The 21,284-nt window shown below is 51.8% G+C and overlaps 2 protein-coding genes across 7 annotated transcripts; both read left to right on the plus strand.

Annotated features, from left to right (window-relative positions):
• The first annotated feature begins 411 nt into the window (after positions 1–411).
• LOC111181115 (kallikrein-6) lies at positions 412–8,295 on the plus strand. 6 transcript variants are annotated; one of them, XR_016390843.1, is made up of 7 exons: positions 412–435; positions 1,874–1,921; positions 2,398–2,557; positions 5,393–5,640; positions 6,723–6,859; positions 7,154–7,382; positions 7,656–7,746. XR_016390843.1 is itself a non-coding variant. In XM_030761335.2 (6 exons), exons 1-6 carry the CDS (start codon positions 1,699–1,701, stop codon positions 7,806–7,808), a joined length of 759 nt encoding a protein of 252 aa, XP_030617195.1. In that variant the 5' UTR covers positions 1,623–1,698; the 3' UTR covers positions 7,809–8,295. The 6 variants fall into 6 exon arrangements, 1 of the variants encoding a protein (XP_030617195.1); XR_016390840.1 differs by lacking the exon at positions 412–435 and adding an exon at positions 1,169–1,470 and having other exon boundaries at positions 7,656–7,739; XR_016390841.1 differs by lacking the exon at positions 412–435 and adding an exon at positions 1,582–1,638.
• Positions 8,296–13,591: 5,296 nt separating this feature from the next.
• KLK5 (kallikrein related peptidase 5) lies at positions 13,592–20,932 on the plus strand. Its single transcript, XM_089902214.1, is given in 7 exon segments — positions 13,592–13,611; positions 13,613–13,668; positions 15,496–15,760; positions 16,740–16,918; positions 16,921–17,004; positions 17,110–17,228; positions 20,433–20,932. Coding segments are annotated over 7 exon segments (879 nt in total). The 3' UTR covers positions 20,589–20,932.
• Positions 20,933–21,284: the final 352 nt, after the last annotated feature.

The following is a 21,284-nucleotide window of genomic DNA, read 5'->3' on the forward strand; positions in this document are numbered from 1 at the left end:
CTGATATCCGGGCAGAGGTGGGTGGACACTCAAAGGACAGCAACAGGACTGTCAGATAGAGATAAAGGGAAGCTATTGATGCAGTTGGCCGTCCACCTGCCCGGAAGAGAGCTTGAGAAATGGAGCTGACAGGAGCATGGCACTGGGTGCTGGGGACAGACAAAGCCCGATTGTTCGAAGGCCCTTTCCCCACAGTGCCCGGGTCTGCACCACAGCCTGGGGCAGGGGCGGGTACCAGCTTGGTGACACACGCTTTCTTGCTGGCTGGTTTTGCTGTGTCTCGCGAGGACACTGAGTTCTCCAGCACCCGCAGAGGGACTTACAGGCAGGTGCGTGAGTCACCCCAACCCCACTGAACCCGTGGGGCCTGGTTCCCAGTGCCCAAGGGTGCTGAACCCAGGAGTGACAGCCTGCAGGCCCCAGAGCACGTGAGAGGTGGGAGTCCAGGAGGACAGGGGGTTCTGTGTGTTTGCCTGGGACACAGGCATTTGGGTCCTCAGATCCTTTCTTTCTTTCTTTTTTTTTAAATTAATTAATTTATTTTTATTTATTTATTTTTTGGCTGCACTGGGTCTTTGTTACTGCCTGCGGGGTTTCTCTAGTTGCGGCGAACGGGGGTTACTCTTCGTTGCGGTGCGCGGGCTTCTTACTGCGGTGGCTTCTCCTGTTGTGGAGCACGGGCTCTAGGCACGCGGGTTTCAGTAGTTGTAGCGTGCAGGCTCAGTAGTTGTGGCGCACGGGCTTAGTTGCTCCACGGCATGTGGAATCTTCCCGGGCCAGGGATCAAACCCGTGTCCCCTGCATTGGCAGGCGGATTCTTAACCACTGCGCCACCAGGGAAGCCCCTCAGATCCTTCCTTGCTCAAGGACCTAGAAGTCTAGGAACTGAGGAGAACAAGCTTCTGCCCTTCCTTCCTTTAGATCCAGGTGTGCAGACTCCCAGCTCCTTTCTCCTTGAAGGTCCGGAATACTCAGCCCCCAGCCCCCTCCTCCCTCAGACCTGGGAACCCGGGCCCCCAGTGCACTCAGGGACCTGCACTGCCCTCCCTGGAAGCCGGGGTCAGGGGGGCCATCAGGCGGGGAGCTGTGGGAGGGTGGGAGGAATACGCGTGGGAGTCCTGGGTGAGGAGGAAAAGGGCGGGTCCCTCTCCTGCCTCGGGGACCTGGGGAGGCAGAGATTAAAAGGACACACCAGGAGCATCTGAGGACAGGACCAGTCTCTTCCAGGGGGGGCCAGGGAGCTCAGGGTGTCTGTCTGCCAGGCCCTGGGCGCCACAGCCCCTATATTCTCTGCTTTCTGCCCTCCGTCTCCGACTCTTGAGGCGTCCTCTCTGTTTTCAGCATCACTTCTCTCTCCGCGGTTCCCTGCATTTCTGACTCTCTGTCTGTCTCCCTTTCTGTCTGCCTGTGACACGTACTGTCCCTGCCCCCAACCCAAGAGTCGACCCCCAGGCAGCCGGCCCCCAGCAGGTAAGATCACACCTCCCACCAGAACCTACAGGTGTGGGGTTGAGCAACAGGTAAGCACAGAGCCAAAGGGAGGAGGAGAAATCCCATAGAGGGAAGAACGTCAGGGGCCCTCCCTCCTCCTGTTACTAATCAGGAAGACTAAAGCCGAGGATAGAAAAATAATGTGAGGTGCGCCGTGAGCAGCAGGTTCTGGGTCCTCTCTGGCACCCGCCTCCGGGGGACCCTCAGATGGAAGACATGGGTCAGGGAGACAAGAAATCAAGAGGCTAAATGGGGAAGACAGAAGTCAAAGTTCAGGAGAGCAGGGCAGGCCGGGGAGGAAAGGGATGAGGCGGGCGGAGAGGGAGGAGGCTGGGCGAAGCCTGAGGCCGGGACTCATGGAGCACTTGGCTTCCCTTCTCAGGTATGGCCATGAAGACGCTGATTGTAATACTGATTCTGGTCGCTGCAGGTAGGCCAAAAAGGGAGGGGCAGGGGGCTGTTTGGGCATGGGGTGGGGGTTGTTGATGGGGAAGAGATTGGAACTGGGATGGGGATACACATGAGGATGGAGGGGGGTGGGTTTCAAATGAGGAAGACACAGGGGTTAAATTAGGGACGAGGGATGCAGATGGGGAAGGGGTGGGAGGTGGCCGTGAAGATGGGGAAGGGTTTGAGGATGAGCTTGGCTTGGGAGATGGGGTTACAGATGCGGAAATTGGCTGGAGGTGGGGTTAAAGATAAGAACGCTTAGGGATGGCTTTGGCTTTGGGGATGGGGATTGAGAGGAAGAAGGGGTGGGTTTGAAGAAGAGTTTGAGGATGGGGTTGGTTTGGGGCATGGGGATGGAGAAGATCTTGATGATTAAGACAGCAATGGGGTTCACCCTGGGGGGAGGTACCTGATGTCTCCAGACCTTCTCTCTGACTCAGACCCTCCCTCCCTCAGCCCAGACAGAGGAACAGAAGAATAAGGTGCTGCATGGTGGACCCTGTGAGCAGACGTCTCACCCCTACCAAGCTGCCCTTTACACCTCAGGCCACTTGCTCTGTGGCGGGGTCCTCATTCACCCACTGTGGGTCCTCACCGCTGCCCACTGCAAAAAACCGTGAGTCTCCACGCTGTGAATGAGGAGTGGTTGCAATTAGACCCTGCGGGCGTCTTGCAGACTTCACACATCCCCCTGTCCCATCGTGAGGCCATCTGATAACCGGCTTCAACTGACCAGTATTTAATTGATTACTAAGTACGTGTCAGGCAGTGTTTGGGGCCCTGGGGATATCGCAGTGAAGAAAACAAGAAAACTGCTGCTTTGATGAACTGACCTTCTACAGGGCCCTGTAGGGAGCGATGGATTTAATTCTAAGCGCTGGGAGGAGCCACATACAGTTTTAATCAGGGAAGCAGCATGATCTGATTTACAGTTTTAAAAGCACTCTGGAAAGCGAACTGGGCGGGGGATGAAGGGATGCATGTGGAGGCTGTTGCCATTGTCCTGAGATGGACCAGGATGGTGGCCCTGGGGATGGAGGGGAGTTGAAAACCCGGGGAGGGGTCCTGAGGCTGAGTCAGCAGGACTTGGTGGTGTGGAATGGGAGAGAGAGAGAACAAGCAGGGCTGACTTCCGGGGATGGGACTTGAACAACTGGCTGTTTGGGTGTGTCTTTCTCTGAGTCGGGGGGGAAGGAAAGAGGAGCAGTTTGGATATAGGTGGGGAGCATCAGACATTTTGTTTTAGCCAAGGTGAGTCTCAGGTACCTGGCTGGTGTTCAAGAAGGATGCCAGGTTGACTGCTGGCACTCAGGGGAGAGGTCAGAGATGGAGGTAAACATTAGGACTTGAAATACCACAAACAGGTGGTATCTAAAGCTACGGGATGGGATGAGATCATCCAAAAAGTGGGCATAGATAGAGGACCATAGAGGACCCAGGACTAATCCTCAGGGCACTAATAACCACTAGTTTGATGAACAAGAACCACCATTTTTTTCCACGCTAACTATGGGCCGCGTACCCAGGTAGGCAGTTTCTGTACCTTTCCTGGAATCCCCCACAATAAGGGACTCTTGGCTTCTGAGGAGGCTGAAGCTCAGAGAAGTAGCAAGTGTCATATCCCAGTGGGAGCCGGGAGAGACCCCAACAGGGGTCTCACCTTGCAGGGTCATGGACACAAGGACCCCCCCCCAGGGTGGTCTCCCCCAAGCGCTGGTAAACCTGGCATCACTCCCACCATCCTCATTCATTCATTCAGCGCACATTGACCAACAGCACCCACTAAGGGCCAGATTTGAGCTGGGCAGTGGGAATTCAGCAAAGACTGAGACGGGGAGATACCCAGAGTCTCTGCCCTCGGGAACACAGGAGCAGAAAGGTGCAGGAAGACAGTTCTAGAATCCTCGACAAACCATACAATTACAAATTACTCTAAGTCCAATGAAGGTGAAAAAACAGGGATGGCTCCATGAGAGAAAAGAACAGAGGTACCTGCTTTCGATGGAAGAAGGCGTCCGGAAGGACGTTCTGATGAGATGAAATTCAAACTGAGGCATGGGACATGAGAAAGGGGGCAGAGCAGCCAGGGCAGAGGAAACGCAAGGACGAAAGAAGTGGGAACAATGTGAAGAGTTCTAAGAAAAGAAAGTTACTGGTTCACTGAGGGCCAGAGGATAGCGGGATAAGGCACCTGGGCTTTATTCTGAGGGTAATGGAAAAGCTGGAGGCTATGCAAAGCTTCTGAGCAAGGGAGTAATGCTTTGATCCATTTCACAAATCTTTATTGAACACCTATCGTATGCCAGACACTGGTCTAGGCACCGAGGAGGATGTATCTGCCTAAAACAAAAATCCCATCTTGATATTCTAGAGCTGTGCCATCTAATGCAGTAGCCATTAGCGACATATGGCCAATTAAATTTACATTCATAAAAATGAAACGAATTTCCAAATCCACTAGCCACACTTCAAGGGCCCAGTAGCTGCCTGTGGTCAGTGGTCACTGTTTCAAACAGCGCAGATAGAGGATATTTCCACCCTTACAGAAACTTCGATCGAATAGCACGGCTGTGGCAGAGGGAGACAGTAAAACAAGTAAATATTTAACAATACATATATAGTGTGTCAAATGGGCTGTTAGGTTCTCTGGTGGAAAGGAAATCAGGAGAGGGAGCTGGGACTTGCCTGTTGGGGTGGATACTTGCATTTTAATTGGGTCTTCAGGGAAGGCCTCACTGAGAAGGTGACATTTGAAGGAGGTGAGGGAGTGAGGCATGCAGATATCTGGGGGAAAGAGTTGCTGGCAGAGAGAACAGCCAGTGCAAAGGCCCTGGGGTGAGAGGATGACTATTGTGTTCAAGGAAAGGCAGGGAAGCCGGTGTGGCTGGAACAGAAGGAGAAGGGGGAGACTGGGAGATAACTGACAAGTGACGGGGATGGATTGTGCAGAACCTTGTAGGTCACAGTGAGAACTTTGGCCTTTATTCTGAGCAAGATGGGAGTCACGGGAGGGTTCTGAGCACAGGAGGGACAAAGCTGGCTTATATTGTTAAAATAGCTCTGGCTGCTTTGTGGAGGACAGACTATAGAGGGTCAAAGGTAGAAGCCAGGAGTCCAGTGAGACTGTAGTCCAGGTAAGGGATTATGGTGGCTCAGACCAAGATGGCAGCAGTGGGAGAGGTGAGAAGTGGTCAGATTCTGGATATGCTTTGGAGAGACAAAAGGATTTCTGGACAGCTGGGAGGTGAGTCAAGAAATAAAGAGTCAAGGATAGTCTGCGGGTTATTCTGGAAGGATGGATCTGTCATTTACTGAGCTGGAAAGACTGTGAGGGGAGAAGACCGGATGGTTCATGGTGTACCAGGCTACCCCACCTCCCACCGTAGCCCCCTCTGGAGCCTCAGCTGCAGCCCAAGGGCTCCAGGTGAGACCCAGCCCTTCTCTTTCCCAGGAATCTTCAGGTCTACCTGGGAAAGCACGACCTTCAGCAAAGGGAGAGTTTCCAGGAGGAGAGCTCTGTTGTCCGGACTGTGGTCCACCCTGGCTACAACGCCGCCATCCACGACCAGGACATCATGCTGTTACGTCTGTCACGTCCAGCCAAGTTCTCTGCACACATACAGCCCCTGTCCCTGGAAAGAGACTGCTCAGCCAACCACACCAGCTGCCACATCCTCGGCTGGGGCAAGACGGCAGATGGTCAGTAGGGGGAGAATGATGCAGGTGACCCATCATCAATGGGTGACGGGTCATGGGGAGGTGGGTTAACGGTGAGAGCCAATGGGGTAGTGTACGAGTGGGTGAAAGTTCAATGGGGAGGGAGGGCAAATATGGGAGTTGGGCCAATGAGTGAACAGCCAATGGAGAAAGTAGACCAACAGGTGAATGGTATGGAGATGTGGGCCATAAGATGAAGGGTCAATGAGGAGGGAGGGTCACTGTGGAGATACTAATCAGGAAGGGGCCCAGTTGTCAAAAGGGACCAACTAGGATGCACTGATGATCAAAAAAGGATAAATGGAGGAGGGACTAATGGAAGAAGCAGGGGAGCCAGCTGAAGGATGTGAACTGAGAAAGCAAACAGTGTAGAGAAAGCTAATGGGGGAAGGGTCGATTGAGAAGAGTCAGTGGTCAAGAGGGGTCACTAGAAGAAGGACTAGAGGAGAAACAATAGATCAGCAGGAACCATTGAGGGTGGGCCAGTGAGTGAAGGGCCATAAAGGAGAGGAGAACCAATGGGGGAGGATGAGGCCATTTAGGAAAGAAGCAGTGAGGGAGTAGACCTTTGGATGAAGGGCCAATAGAAGGGAGAACCAATGGGGAAAGAAGGGACCAGTTAGGAAAGACCAAAAGTCAAGTGGTGACCAATCAGGATGAGCCAATGGGCAAGAAGGGTCCAATGAAGGAGGATGGGCTATAACAGAGGCGGGACTAATAGAGGAAGAGGGTCTAGAGGTCAGCTGAACTACCGAAGAAGGTGGGACCAATGGAAAAGAGACAAGTGAAGGCAGGAACTAAGAGAAGGAAAAACCAATAGGAAATGAGAACTGGTAGAGAAGGGGTAATCAGTGAGGAAGACAGGCCAATGTGAGGGAAGACTGATGGAAAGAGGGACCAATCAGGAGTCAGGCAATGGAAGTGGGTTTTGAGAATGAGCGACAAATAGGAAAAAGGGAACCATTGGGAAATAGGGTCCAATAGGGGAGGGAGGATTTATAGGTGTTGGAGGATCAATGGGAAGGGTGGGTTGTGAAGTGATCCTGGCCCATCTCTCTTTGCAGGTGATTTCCCTAACATCATCCAGTGTGCATACCTCCACCTGGTGCCCCGTGAGGAGTGTGACCGCGCCTACCCTGGCCAGATCACCCAAAACATGGTGTGTGCCGGGGATGAGAAGCACGGGAAGGACTCCTGCCAGGTGAGGACGCCAGGACCCACCAGTTACATAGCCAAGGACAGAGATGGGCAGGAAGAGACAGATACACAGGCCAAACTAGAGCTTTACAGAGACAGGCTGGGTGAAAATCAGAGGCATGATAAGGGAGAGAGACTCAATTTGATACACAGAAACACAATCGGGGACAGGCAGAGGTAAAAAGTCAGTCAGCAGAGACAGGAAATGCAGAGACAAGGATGGAGATGAAGAGATCAAGAACCACAGAGACACAGTAGGGACACAGATGGTGCCAGGAGGCTGTCCCTGCTCCAACAGAATCCCCACAAGTTCTGCTTGGAAATAACCACACTGTGCAGAAGGGGAACCGTAGCCGGGGAGAGAAGGGGCTCCATCCTGACTCCCAAATACTTGGAACTTGGGTTTCTGCCACCATCGTCCATCGGATTTCTCCTTTTGATGCCAAAACTGAGCCCTGTGCATTGAAGGATCTTCAGAGACCAGCCAAGTGGGAGAAAGAGACAAAGATAGAGAAAAGTGATACACAGTGAGTTGGATGCAAAGAAAGGGCAGGCAGATGAGCCCCATTTCTGAGACCATCTGTCCTTTCTTTAGAGATCTCTGTGTTTCTGAGTCTCCCTCAGTCTCTTCTATTTCCCTATCTGTGACTTTGTATCTGTCTGTCTCTCTCTCTCCGTATGTGTGTCTTTCTCTCCATCTCTGAGTGTCTTTCCCCCTCTCTACATGTCTCTGTGTCTCCTTCTGTCTGTCTTTCCTTCTCTGCGAGCCTGTATCTGACTCTCTCCCTCTTTAACCACAGGGTGATTCTGGGGGTCCGTTGGTGTGTGGCGACCGTCTCCGAGGCCTTGTGTCATGGGGTAACGTCCCCTGCGGATCCAAGGAGAAGCCAGGCGTCTACACCAACGTCTGCAGATATGGCCACTGGATCCGAAAAACCATTCAGGCCAACTGATCCTGATATATGACCTCCACTTCTTGACCTTCCCCCACCTGCCCAGACCCGACCCTTAATGCTTAATAAAAGTGGTGACACCGCAGCACAAATCCTCCCTGATTTTACTGCAGCCCCATCCTTGCATCACTAGGAGTGACGGGAACACCAGCTAAGGTCTCAACCCTGCCCCTAAGAGAATACAGGAAAAGCCCTTCCAAGCATCTCTCCCTCCCCAATTATTCCAGGACTTCTTCCTACAGAGAAGTGGTTCCAAGTCTGGCCGAACCTGAGTTGGGCTCCCAGCTCCCGCACTTGCTTAGCCGTGCAACCGCGGGAAGTGCCTTCCTTCAGTGTGTAGATTTTCTCATCTCTAAAATAAGGATAATAATCGTATACCCCTCATAAGGCGGTGGCTATGTTGTTGGGGAGATTCAAGGCTGTAAACATGTGAAACACATATGGCAGTGCCTGGCACACCCGTGTGAACAATAAAGAGTGAATTTTATTATTAGTGGTACTTTTTGCCTTTATCCCACCTCTGCCTCTCTGAAGCCCAGATATCCTTAGTTCCCTTTTACAGCCCAACTTGATTTTTCTCCTCCCTGGCAAGACACCCTTGTCTCCTCCACCTAACTAGCCCTGAGGGGTGGCTTTCTCCACTAAACTCCCCTTGTAGCAGCAAAAGCAGGGAGATGAGAGGGCTGGGAGGCCACTGTGTGTGGGTAAGAGTGATGGGAGATAAAGAGAGCAGGGACCAAATCCCAAAAGACCACAGACCCCAGGTTGAGAGGCTAGGGCTTCTCCTGAGAGCAGTGGGGAGCCATGGAAGGGATGAGAGCAGAAGCAGCTCTGGGGCCATGTGCGGGATGGACCAGAAAGAAGAGACCAGAGGCCAGGGGGGAGTAGAAGTGATGGTGCAGGGAGAGAAGATGAGGGCTGAGCAGGGGCTGGGGCTGGGACAGCTGGAGAGGGAGGCTGAATATGAATTCACCGTGTGGAGAAGTTTGGGTGGGTGGCACACTCAAGATGCTAATGACCTGTAGAAAAGTCTGGGAGTGTGAGAACATCTGCTGTGTTCCAGAGATGGCAAATCATCCAGGTTGGTGGGGGCTGAGGTTTGAGGCCAGAGAAATAGGTGACATGGCTGGGAAAGTAGGTCACTGGAACATGGCGTTGGGCCCTGAGTACAAGGCAGAAGTACTTGACCTTGATCCTGAGGGCCTTGAGAAAAGGAAGGACAGGGTCAGATGTGGGTATTTGAAAGATCTCATTGCAGTCCATTTGAGGAGAGGGGGATGGGCAGGGAGCTGTAGAGACTGGAGGCCCTCCCCAAAATGAGGGGGGCAGACAGGCAGAACTGGGTGAGGACCCAGGCTTCTACATGCTTTCTGGGGTTCTTCCACCCACATGCACTGCGCGTGATCCCACACTGATGCACGCACACCTATCCCCAAGCCCCAGGTCTGTCCCTGTCCTCAGAGAGGGCTTCCTCTCTTGACCCCCACTGCACCATCTCCAAGAAAGACAAAACGACATCTAAGCCAGGCATCCTCCCAGGGAGACGAATGGGACAGTAAGTGGCTCCCCAGAGAAAGGGAAAAGAGGGTCCAACGTGGGAGCTGAAGTTTCGAGCAGAGAAATATTTAGGAACAGAGGGAGAATCAGACACAATGGTCCATTTGCTTCACAAACATTTATCGCAACCTTATTTTTGCCCAGCATAGAGTAGAATGCAGTTGGAAATTGTTACACAGAGCGGCCACACCATAGGAGATATTCAAAGTCAGTCATGTGTCATTTTATGGTAGAAGAGCTACGTGGTCCAAAGACAGAGGCAGTATATGAAAAGAACAGTGTCTCTCGAGTCTAAAGATCTTTAGATTTGAGAAAAAGCACACTTAGATGTCTCAAGAACCAAAGAAAGGTGAAATTTTATCAAGGTGAAGTTTACCAAAGGTGAAATTTATGTGATGGGAGGGAGTAATTGACTTTTTATGAGTACATGAAAATATTAAGTCACGTGATGGCCCGGGCCCACCTTGACCAACCCCTTTTAGAAGTTATGAAGAATAAATAGGGGCATGAAATTCACTGGGATCACCAGGAAGAAGCCAATCAATGAACGTCCAGACCAAAATCAACTTCCGTTAACTGAGAGGAAAGCATCTTCCTTAATGGGTACTAACAATAATAACAGAGAGGTAACATGGTTTGCCCAAAGTCTCGAAGACAGTAGGTGGTCAAGTCAGAATTGAATGCCAGGGGGGCTGGTGCCAGAGTTTGGGGTCCTAACTGCTCTGCTAACATCTTCTTCCAATTCTGATATGTTTTCAAAATGAGCATGGAAATGTTTGAAGGCCCAACCCTTAACATGAATATTGTTGGAAGCAGAATCTCTGCACGTTTGGTGTTGAAGGTGTTTGTATGTCTACTAGAATTTTATCTACTGTGGGGAGAGTCTTCTGACTTCAACTTGGAATGGGTCATTGCTCTGTGATTTTTAAGTTAGAGTCATCCCCACTTTATATTCAGTGTTGAGATACTTGAAAGAATGCAATGTTGATCATATTTTTTTAAATATTTATTTATTTATTTATATACTTATTTATTTGGCTGTGCCAGGTCTTAGTTGCGGCACGCAGGATCTTAGTTACGGCACGCAGGATCTTAGTTGCGGCATGCAGGCTCTTGATTGCAGCATGTGGGATCTAGTTCGCTGACCAGGGATCGAACCTGGGCCCCCTGCATTGGGAGTGCAGAGTCTTAACCACTGGACCAGCAGCGAAGTCCCAATTGATCATATTTGTAAGTAAAATGTACATAGATGTATAAACTTATTTACATGCTCTGGAAGGTTTGCCTAAAAACTGAAGGACTTCCAGAAGAGATGGAGTGTGTTGGTTTTAGAAATGTAGTTTTTAAACGTTTGAAGATATTTAATTAACTTAGTTTGTAAATGGGACCCAACATTATTATAAAGACTTACCTCATTTGCTGTGCAAAAGTTTTTAAGTTTGATTAGGTCCCATTTGTTTATTTTTGTTTTTATTTCTATTGCCTTGGGAGGCTGACCTAAGAAAACATTGGGGGCTTTTCCGGTGGCTCAGTGGCTAAAAATCCGCCTGCCAGTGCAGGGGACACGGGTTTGAGGCCTGGTCTGGGAAGATCCCACACGCCGCGGAGCAACTAAGCCCATGTGCCACAACTACTGAGCCTGTGCTCTGGAGCCCGCAAGCCACAACTACTGAGCCCGCGTGCCACAACTACTGAAACCCGCGCGCCTAGAGCCCATGCTCCGCAGCAAGAGAAGCCACCGCAATGAGAAGCCCGCGGACCGCAATGAAGAGTAGCCTCCGCTCGCCGAAACCAGAGAATGCCTGCGCGCAGCAACGAAGACTCAGTGCAGCCAAAAATAAATAATAAAGAAAATAAATAAATTACAAAAAAAGACTCAGCCATATCCTTATAAAAAGAAAAAAAGAAAACATTCGTACGATTTGCTGTACAGCAGAAATTAACACAACTTTGTAAATCAACTATACTTCAATTAAAAAAATTAAAACGCAAAACGAAAACAAAAACCAACAACAAAACCCTTCCTGTAATCAAAACACATATTTGGAATAAAAAGGTTTGTAAGCTAAACTTAAAAGACTGTAGGCTTAAAAGAAGTAGGCTGCTGGATTTGTCACCTTAATGCATGAAATATTCATTGCAATCGCCAAAACAAACCTCAGAATTTTATGTTTTTAAGTTTTTTTCCCTACACACTGAAATGAGTCTCAGGGCTCTAAAACCTCCCATTCAATGGGCGCTGGATTACAGAAATGAACAAGACAGCTTTGCTTTTGCCCTCAAGGAATGTGAGCTCTGCAAAGGCAGCATCTCCAGGCTCGTTTGTCTATTTCTCTTCACAGACAGATCTGAGTCTGGCACACTGTAGATGCTCAGTAAATAGGCGTCAAATGAGTCTTTGGCTCTTATATCCTAGCGGAGACAGAGACTTGGAGACACAGAGATGGATGCGTAGAGCTGGGGGCAGACAGAAAGAAGAGCTGGAATGCATAAGAGGTCAGAAGAGGCAGCCCTGGGTGGCCCAGGAACCGGGGAGGGAGGAGACACCTTTTGGGTTCCTACCCAGTGCCCCGCTTCCCAAGAGGCCGGGAGCCACCCACCCCCTAGCCTGGCCTCTTGGCCTCTTTCCCCATTGATAGGTGGCCCTGCCCAAATCTCACCCACGCCTGGCTGTGTCAGACAGGCTATGTAAGGCACCTGCCGGGGGGCCTAGACTGGATCCCCGCCCCTTTCTGCCCGGTGGCCCTGGTCACAGGGTGAGGGGCAGAGAAGGGGTTGAGGGGGTCCATCAGCAAATTGGCCAGAGTCTTCCTGGCCCAAATGGAGGGTGAGGGAGATAGAGGAACAGAAAGACACAAAGATACACATACCCAGAGCCAGTGACAAAGGGCGGGGGGAGGAGAAGGAGAAGAAAGAAGAAGGAGAAGAGGAAAGACAAGAAGATGATGCAGGGATAGAAACAGAGAATAGGGAGACAGAGAAGGGTAGTGTCACAGAGAAAAGAGAGATAACAGAAAAGAAAAGATACAGGGGCTTCCCTGGTGGCGCAGGGGTTGGGAGTCCACCTGCCGATGCAGGGGACGCGGGTTCGTGTCCCGGTCCGGGAAGATCCCACATGCCGCGGAGCGGCTGGGCCCGTGAGCCATGGCCGCTGAGCCTGCGCATCCGGAGCCTGTGCTCCGCAACGGGAGAGGCCACAGCAGTGAGGGGCCCGCGTACCGCAAAAAAAAAGAAAAGAAAAGATACAGAGAGAGACCCAGGGGTGTAGAGAAAGAGAGATGAATTGAGAATCACAGCAACACATAAAGGGGCCTGAGGAAACTTTGGGGGTGATAGCTCATTATCTTAACTGGGGTGATGGTTGGAAGTGTGTGGGTCAAAACTCATCACATTGTACACATTAAATATGGTATATTTATTGTGCCTCAGTTTTACCACAATAAAGCTGTAAAAAAAAAAATACAGCAGAAAGAGACACTGGGTGGGCGCCTTATACGGAGAGAGACGCAGAAAGATTCCGAGGGAAGCGGAACACAGAGAGAAGGAAAGATGAGAAGGGGGGCGGAGGGAGGTAGAATGAGTGAAGCCACGGGGAAGACAGAAAAACACTTGCGCCAAGGGCGCTCCAGAGCTGGTGAGACGCCAGACCTCCGGAGACCCCTCCCCATCCCGGGGCCAGGGAGGTAGGGAGTGGCCTTCGGGACTGGGTGGGGGGTGCTTTGGGGGTGGAGATGGGGGGAGGCCGGAGGAGTGGTTGCTAAGGTCCGGCAGGGCGCCTCACTACCCGGGAATGCGCCCCAGGGTTCAGTGGGTCGTTATAACCCAGGCCGGGCGCCGGGAGCGGAGGCGTAGGCGGCTGCAGGACAGCGGCGGCGGCGCTGGGAGCGGGTTCCCCACCCCCTATCTGGGGGACGTGGCAGGTGAGGGCTGGGGAGGCGGGGCATAGGAAGGGAGAGATGTCTTTGCGTTGGCTCTGGTCTGAGATGCATCCCCCATCCTCTTTCCATCCTCTCTCGGAGACTGGAGGATGCTGGATGTTGATTCTTTTGAAGTCTATAAGCCCTGAGTCTCAACTCATCTCAGCGCTCTGGGTGGGCCACGTCCTCGTGGTCCGTCTCTGCTCTGAGAAACAGGGAAGGGAAGAAGGTGGGGGTGGGTAAGGGTTCCCAGAATCACCTGGGCCTCCCCACTCTCTTTTCCTCCCCGCCCCACCCCCGCCAGGTGCAATGACCTTGGCTACAGCTGGACCCCTGGGCGCGGATGGTCGGTGCACTGATCACAGCACTGATTCTGGGGGTGACAGGTACCCAGAATCCCAGTGTGTGCACGCAGGGTAACTGTGCATCGTGGGGCTGTCGGTGACTCTCTATGTGGCACTGGGGGAACACATGTGACTGGTTATGGCTCCAAGGCTGGGTGAATGTGAGTCTGTCTTTACTTGTGATTGTGTGTGGCCGTATGACTGCTACCGAGTGTGTGTGTGTGTGTGTGTGTGTGTGTGGTGCCTTTTCCCATACTGAGTGACCGTCTGTGACAGGTGTGACTACTCTTTGAGGCTGTAGATGTGATTGTGTGACCGGGTGTTTGTGCATTTAGGACGGTGTGTGTGTATCATTGACTGTGAGTGTTACCGTGTGTGGCTGCTTGGCTTTGTGTATGTATGACTGCTGGTTTCTGTCCCTGTGTGACAGGATTGTGTGTGACAAAAGTGCTCGGCACCATGAAAATGTGTGGCTAGGTGCCTTCGGGTAGCCGTTTGTGATTGTGTGATTGTGGCTGGGTGCAGGATTTTGTGTGGCTATCTTTGCAAACACGTGGCTGCTTGAGGGTCTGTGTATGGGTGACTGTACGTGACTGTGTGGCTGTAGTGGCTGTATGTGTGATGGCGCAGCGCTGTGTGTGTGTGTGGAGCGCCCATCCCTCCTGAGTGTGCAGACTGAGTGTGGAGAAGAGGCTGTCACCACGAGACAGTGGCTGTGTGAAGGTGGATGATGCTAGGTCACTTGCCCTGTGTCATGCTTGGTCCACTGAGTCTAACCTTGTCACATGCCACCATGCTGTGTGCAGAAGTGAGTGGCAGTCTCTACCCGTCTGCACACGAGGCATATATACACAGGTCACTAAAACACTGTGTGTGAGTGAGTGAGATCATGTAAGGCTGCCCCCGAATGTGTGTACCTGGGAAGCGTGTGTACCACGAGGTAGAGCTGTGTGTGTAACTGTCCCTATGGAGACGACGCACGCCTCCCTGTGTAACTGTGCGTGTGCACGTCTGTGACAGCCGTTGTGTGCCTGTTTCTTGGACTGTGTGCGTAAATGAAGACAGCAGCAAGGGTTTCACTTGTCTGGGTCCTCAGCAAGAATATAAACAAGTGAACGCGTGAACAGACGATGGGGGAACCGGTGATGGGGTAGGATATCTATGCCCCTATCTGCAGGTTTGTGTGAGGGAGAAGGGCAGGATAATTCAGGAGGCACATTTGTGTTCAAGAATTCGTAAAATAGCTCTGCTCTCCACCCCCCACCCCACGGGAGTCCCACCCCAGTCTCAACACTTTTCCTGGTTCTGCTCCTCCAACTCTGGCCCAGCCCACAAGCTCTGACTCTGCCCCTTTTCCCCATCCATACCCCAAGTCCAGACTCTTATCTACAGTCAGGGATCCTTGAGCTGTGCCCCTCCCCCAAGAAAGGCCCAGCCTCTTTGGCTCTCCTCCTTTGGGCCAGGATCCACCTCCTGCCCTGACCACAGCTCCTAGAACCCAGCCCCTGCCTCTTCTCCCAAAGTCAGGGCTCTTTATAGGATCGACTCCTCCGCAGGACGCTGGCCTTGGCCCTGCCCAAGTCGATTTCAAGCCCCTCCCACATCTCAGGCTCTGCCGACTCTAGCCCAGACCCCATTCGCTAAGGCTTGACCCCCCCCCCTCACTTCTTAAAACCAGGTCCCGCCCCTAGAGCCCTGCCCGCCCGCCCCCGCCCCCGCCCCCCCCACCCGCGCAACAAAAGCGCCCCTCGGGGGTCAGAATTCCTCTGGCTGGTCTCGCCTCTTGATTATAAGCCCCGCCCCCGAGTCCAAGCCCCGCTCCCGAGCTCTATTTCCGGCAACCCCCCCACCCCTATTTTCTGCCCCCAGAGCCTGTTCTCGCAAGTGATGTTGCTTCCTGCGACAACTCTTCTGCCGTCGGGCCCTCCGGGAGCACCCAGGACCTCAGACCTGGGGCCGGGGAGAACAGCCGGGCGTCTGACGGCACCAGCAGCCGCCTCGTGAATGGGACCGACTGCGAGAGGCCCAGCCAGCCGTGGCAGGGTGCGCTGTTGCTGGGACCCAACAAGCTGTACTGCGGGGCCGTGTTGGTGGACTCGCAGTGGCTGCTCACGGCTGCCCACTGCCGAAAGCAGTGAGTGGGGGCTCCGAGAGGAGGGCTGAGGGGGGACGGTTGGATGGGGGATGGGGCATGGCGGTGGGGGGGGATGGGGCATGGCGGTGGGGGGTGGGGCATGGCGGTGGGGGGGTGGGGCATGGCGGTGGGGGGAGGATGTGACGGGGATGAGGAAGCAGGGGGAGGTAGAGCTGGGGATGGGATTTAGAATAGAGCTGGGGAGGAGAGCTGGGGTGGGGATGGGGTTAGATTGGGGAGGAGGTTGTGGTACTGGCTGGGAGTTAGGGGTGAGTTGGATTCGGGGCTAGGATTGCAAATGCCGGATGGTTAGGAATAGAGATGTGATTTGGTTTGGCTTTGGAATTGGAGGTGGGATGGGACAGGATGAGGGTGGTGCTGGATTAGAGACAGGAACGGGATTGGAGAGGGCTGAATTTGAAGTTGGGAATGCCTATGTTGAGGATTTGGAGGTGGATAAAAGATTGGGGCTGGGGTAAGGGTGGGGTTTGGGGGTCGAGCATGAGTTGGATTTGGGTTTGGTCGTATGCTGATGGTTTGGGATTAAGATAGAATTAGGTTTGGCTCTAGAATTAGAGGTGGTGGAGATTGGGATGGAGTGGAGATAAAAATGGAATTGGGATAGGGTGGAGCTTCGGAATAGATGTAGGATTGAAGATGGGGTTTGGATTAGAGTTATGGGTGGAGTTGGAGATGGTTGGCTTTGAGGTTGGGCATGGTTAGATAGAGCTGGGGTTGAGGGTGGTGGGTGGTTTCTGTGTGGGGAAAGGGTTAGGGTTAGCGCTGGGGACGGGATGGAGATGGGTTTGGAGTTGTGACTGGGATGGGGATAGGCATGGGGTTGAAGATAAAGATGGTGCTGGGGATGGATTTGTGGATAGGGGTGAGATTGGGGTTGCGAGCAGGTTTGGCATTGGGGTTGACGTTGGATATGGGGGTAAGGACCAGAGTCGGTCGTGATCGGCACCATCTTCCTCAGAGTTTTCAGAATCCGTCTTGGCCACCATTCCCTGTCACCCATCTATGAATCCAGGCAGCAGCTGTTTCAGGGGATCAAATCCATCCCCCACCCTGGCTCTTCCCACCCCGGCCACTCCAATGACCTCACGCTCATCAAACTGAACGAAAGAATCTGTGAGGCTCAACACGTTGGGCCATCAACGCCTCCCATTGTCCATCCGCTGGGACCAGCTGCTTGGCGTCTGGCTGGGAAAAGACCAGCAGTCCCCAGGGTGAGTGTCCAGGTCTTTTCCGCTGCCCACCTGTGTCTGCCTTCTCCCCCTCTCTGTCTCTGAGCACTCTGCCCCTTCCTATCATCCTCCACCACTCACTGTGGCCCTTCCCCAAAGTCCTCCAGTGCTTGGACATCACTGTGCTAAGTGAGGACAGGTGCAAGAAGGTCTATCCAAATCAGATAGATGACACCATGTTCTGTGCTGGTGACCAGGCCGGCAGAGACTCCTGCAAGGTAAGGCTAGAGACTTCTCCATTCATTCAGCAGACACGCACTGAAACCAGCCATGTCACCTGGAGCCTTGCTATGTGCTGGGGACCCTGCGATGATCAGATCGGTGCTCACAGAGCTCATTCTGGAGCAGTGCTGTCCAGTAAAAATATAATGTGAGCCTTACGAGTAATTTTATTTGTTTTTTGTGGGGTTTTTTTTTTCCCCCACTGTGGGGCGTGTGGGATCTTAGTTCCATGACCAGGGATGGACCCTCTGCCCCCTGCTGTGGAAGCACGGAGTCTTAACCACTGGACCGCCAGGGAAGTCCTTACATGTCATTTTAAACATTCCAGTAGCTACATGTAAAAAAAGTAAAAAACAGCTGAAATTGACTATTGTAATAATATACCCTATTCAATCCCATGTATCCCAAGTACCATCATTTCAAAAGGTAATTAATATAAAAGAATTATGAATGGAATGCTTTACATTCTTTTATTCTCATAGTAAGTCTTTGGAAGCCAGTGTGTATTTTTTTGTTTGTTTTTGTTTTATTTGTTTTTCCTTTTTTTTCTATTTTTTCCTTGTTTGTTTGTTTGTTTTTGGTTTGTTTGTGCCAGTGAGTATTTTTACACTGGCAGCATATCTCAATCTGGACTAGCCATGTTTCAGTGCCAAGGGCCCCATATAGCTAATGGCCACTGTATTAGACAGCACAGGTCTCAAGGGAGAGATCAAGGCTGTGTTGTATAGAAGGGCAGGATGTGCCCTGAATAAAGATATCACACCTAAGGGCCACCCTTCATACAATATACATCGCAGTTTTGTCTTAGTTATTTTGGAACATTTCAGGCAGATGCAGTCTTAAGTGTCTCATTCCCATAAAATCTGTAGTGTGAAAGTTTTCTGACAAATGCTAGTAAAATGTCTTAAAGAAGGAAAACAGAAACCCATGGTCGGTATTTTTAAACGAAAATATTTAATAGAGAGGATTGATCACAAAGTTGTTGGAATAGCAAAAAGGTTAAAAAAAATCCTATGGTCAGGAAACTGCATAAACAGGGTAATTTCAGAGAGTGGTAAGGGCTGTGCAGGAAATAAAACACAGTTTTATGAAAGCAAGTGATGGGGAGGGCAGTATTTGGAAGGGTGATTGGGAAGGCCTCAAAGAGGTGGCATCAGAGCAGAGATTGAATGACGCAAAGGAGCCAGCCTTGCAAAGGTTAAGGGCAAGAAAAGCATGTGCAAAGGCCCTGAGGCAGGGAGGAGTTCGGCTGATTCAAAGAATAAAAAAAGAGCCAGCATGTTTGGGGGACAGGGGTTGAGGCTGGAGAGGTGAGTGGGACCCAATGTCCAGCAAATATTTCTTCATCCCCAGTACAGACCTTCTTTGTATTCTCACGGGAGCTTTATTTGTTGAGGATGACAGAAATTAAACTGTTAACAGCTCAGGACCCTTCCCTGTATTCAGGTCCCCAAAGGGTCTGGAGGAATGTAAATTAACAAGCTCTCTGCTGGCAGGATGTATGTTTCAGTAATCTTGGTGTTTAGTAAGCTGTGGGCTCAGACAGCACTCCAGTCCCATTCTGATGGCTGGGAAAATCTCCCCACCCACCCCACTCACCCCCGCAAATCTTACATATGTGACAGTTGCAGCAACTCCCCAGATCGCCCAATTTAATCTGTGTCCCCACTTAACATTGGAAGCACCCACATCTGGAGAGAGGGATGGGTGGAGGGGTTTTTATCGGAAGAAAGCAAATCTGATTTGGATGTCAGCATTTTAAACCACTAGCCTTTCCGTAGCCAAGGGTAGTACCTTGCTTTTCTTTCCCTAGACCTCCAGTGGCTTTTTCATACCAGAGTGTGGTCTGGGTGTGGCCGCTAAAAGCAAGAAATAATAACAATAATACTAATACTATAGCACTAAGAGCAGTTAGCTAATTGCCAGACACTCTTTTTTTTTAATTTTATTTATTTAAAAAATATTCTTTTTTATTTTTGGCTGTGTTGGGTCTTCGTTTCTGTGCGAGGGCTTTCTCTAGTTGCGGCGAGCGGGGACCACTCTTCACCGCGGCGCGCGGGCCTCTCACTATCGCGGCCTCTCCCGTTGCGGAGCACAGGCTCCAGACGCGCAGGCTCAGCGACCATGGCTCACGGGCCCCGTTGCTCCGCGGCATGTGGGATCTTCCCAGACCGGGGCCCGAACCCGTGCCCCCTGCATCGGCAGGCGGATTCTCAACCACCGCGCCACCAGGGAAGCCCCCAGACACTCTTTTAAGTGTTTCCGATGCATCAACTCAATTTACTCATTTAACCTTCATTATTAACTCTATTTCACAGACGAGTAGCCAGGGCTCAGAGCAGTTAACTACCTGCCGAGCAAAAGAGACTCTGCAGGGATGCTGAACAAGGGTGAACAAAAAATGATGAGAGAAATGTTGAAATTTAGCGATCGGGGCAGCTAAGCTTTTTTTGCCTGGGGAAGAGTGTCTGCATTATAATGGGGAGAGAAGCCAGGTTGTAGGTATTTTGCATAAACATAAATAAGAAATGACAGTAAAGAGTGCACAGGTGACCTAAATTAGTCCAAGGGAGTGATTCTCAACCCCAGGGTAATTCTGACCCCCCAGGGCATGCATGGCAATGCCCGGAGATGGCTACCGCTGTCTGGTGGGGAGGGAGGGGTTTCCTAGCACGTAGTGGGTAGAGGGATGCTGCCAAATGCCTTACAAAGCACAGGACACCCTCCCATAGCAAAGAATCATCTAGTCCCAACGTCGGCGGTGCCCAGGTTGAGAACCCCTCACCCAGGGGCTGAGAACTGCCTCTCTGCAAAAGTGAGGTATATGTACAAGGTGGATTGGTGTCAAGGACGGGTGAAGAGTGAGGAAGGGAAAGGAAGGGGTGTCCAGTAGGAGAAACACAATATTCAAAGGTTGGAGGGGAGAGTGAGAGAGAGAAGGAAGCACAGAGACACACAATGAGGAAGACAGATGGAAAAGAGGTTGGGGGTTGGGTAGACAGGGACAGAGGGGGTTTCCAAAGGGTGAACGTGGGGTGAAATATTAATATTCTCTCTGTGTGTCTCTTTTTACATGTGTCTCCCTCGCTGTCATTGTCTGTGTCTCTATTCTTGCTGCCCTGGTCCTTCTTCATCTATATGACTCCCTCCCTCACCTCCCCACATCACCGCCTCTCTGTGCCCCTCTCTTTCCTCCACAGGGTGATTCCGGAGGCCCCGTGGTCTGCAGTGGTTCCCTCCAGGGCCTTGTGTCCTGGGGAGACTTTCCCTGCGCCCAGCCCAACAGACCCGGCGTCTGCACCAACCTCTGCTGGTTCTCCAAGTGGATCCAGGACACTATCCAGTCTAATGCATGAGTCGTCCTAGGACCTGGCTTTCTGGCCTCCCTCGCCCCCTGCAAGTCCCCACCCCTGCAGGGACCCCAACACTCCTTCCAGACACCACTTCCTTCCCCCAAATGTTGAGTTTGTTCATCTCTCCAGTGCCCCGCCCCCAGTCTCCTGGAATCAAGGTCCCCCTTCCCGGACAGTGGATGGACAGGTCCTTCTGGTCGGACCCTGAAGACGGTTCCCATAATGACCGGGGCGAGAGCTGCACTGCACCTCTGTCTCCCCAGTGCTTCCTTCCTCAGGTCCAGAGTCCACCTTCTCTGCAGCTGTGACCCAAATCTGGTCCCAGAAATAAAACGTCTGAGAAGTGGGCTCCGTGTGTGGTCTCTTCCTTGAACGGCCGCGCAGCCAGGGACAAGTCCCTCACCCCTCGGCACCGCTGTGTTCACTCTATTAGGTTATTTCACTTGCAGCAAACGGAGATTCACTCGATCTGCTTTTCATTTTATTCATAAATATTGATCGACTGCCAGGAATGTGTCCAGATGCCGGGGATATTGCAACGGGCAAAACAGAGGAAAATTCCTGCTGCGTGAAGCTCCCCCTGTAGTAGGGGAAGACAGACAATAAAAAAATAGGGCCTCCCTGGTGGCGCAGTGGTTGAGAGTCCGCCTGCTGATGCAGGGGACGCGGGTTCGTGCCCCGGTCCGGGAAGATCCCACA

This window comes from Delphinapterus leucas, chromosome 20 (assembly GCF_059928025.1).
Source record: "Delphinapterus leucas isolate spDelLeu-1000000601 "Yukka" chromosome 20, BTC_Dleu_Yukka2, whole genome shotgun sequence".
Lineage (NCBI taxonomy): Eukaryota > Metazoa > Chordata > Mammalia > Artiodactyla > Monodontidae > Delphinapterus > Delphinapterus leucas.

Excerpts from the sequence above, each read along its gene's own strand:
- LOC111181115 (XM_030761335.2), top strand. Across the intron at positions 1,922-2,397 it reads ACTGATTCTGGTCGCTGCAG|CCCAGACAGAGGAACAGAAG; the intron begins GTAGGCCAAAAA and ends TCCCTCCCTCAG. Across the intron at positions 5,641-6,722 it reads CTGGGGCAAGACGGCAGATG|GTGATTTCCCTAACATCATC; the intron begins GTCAGTAGGGGG and ends CTCTCTTTGCAG.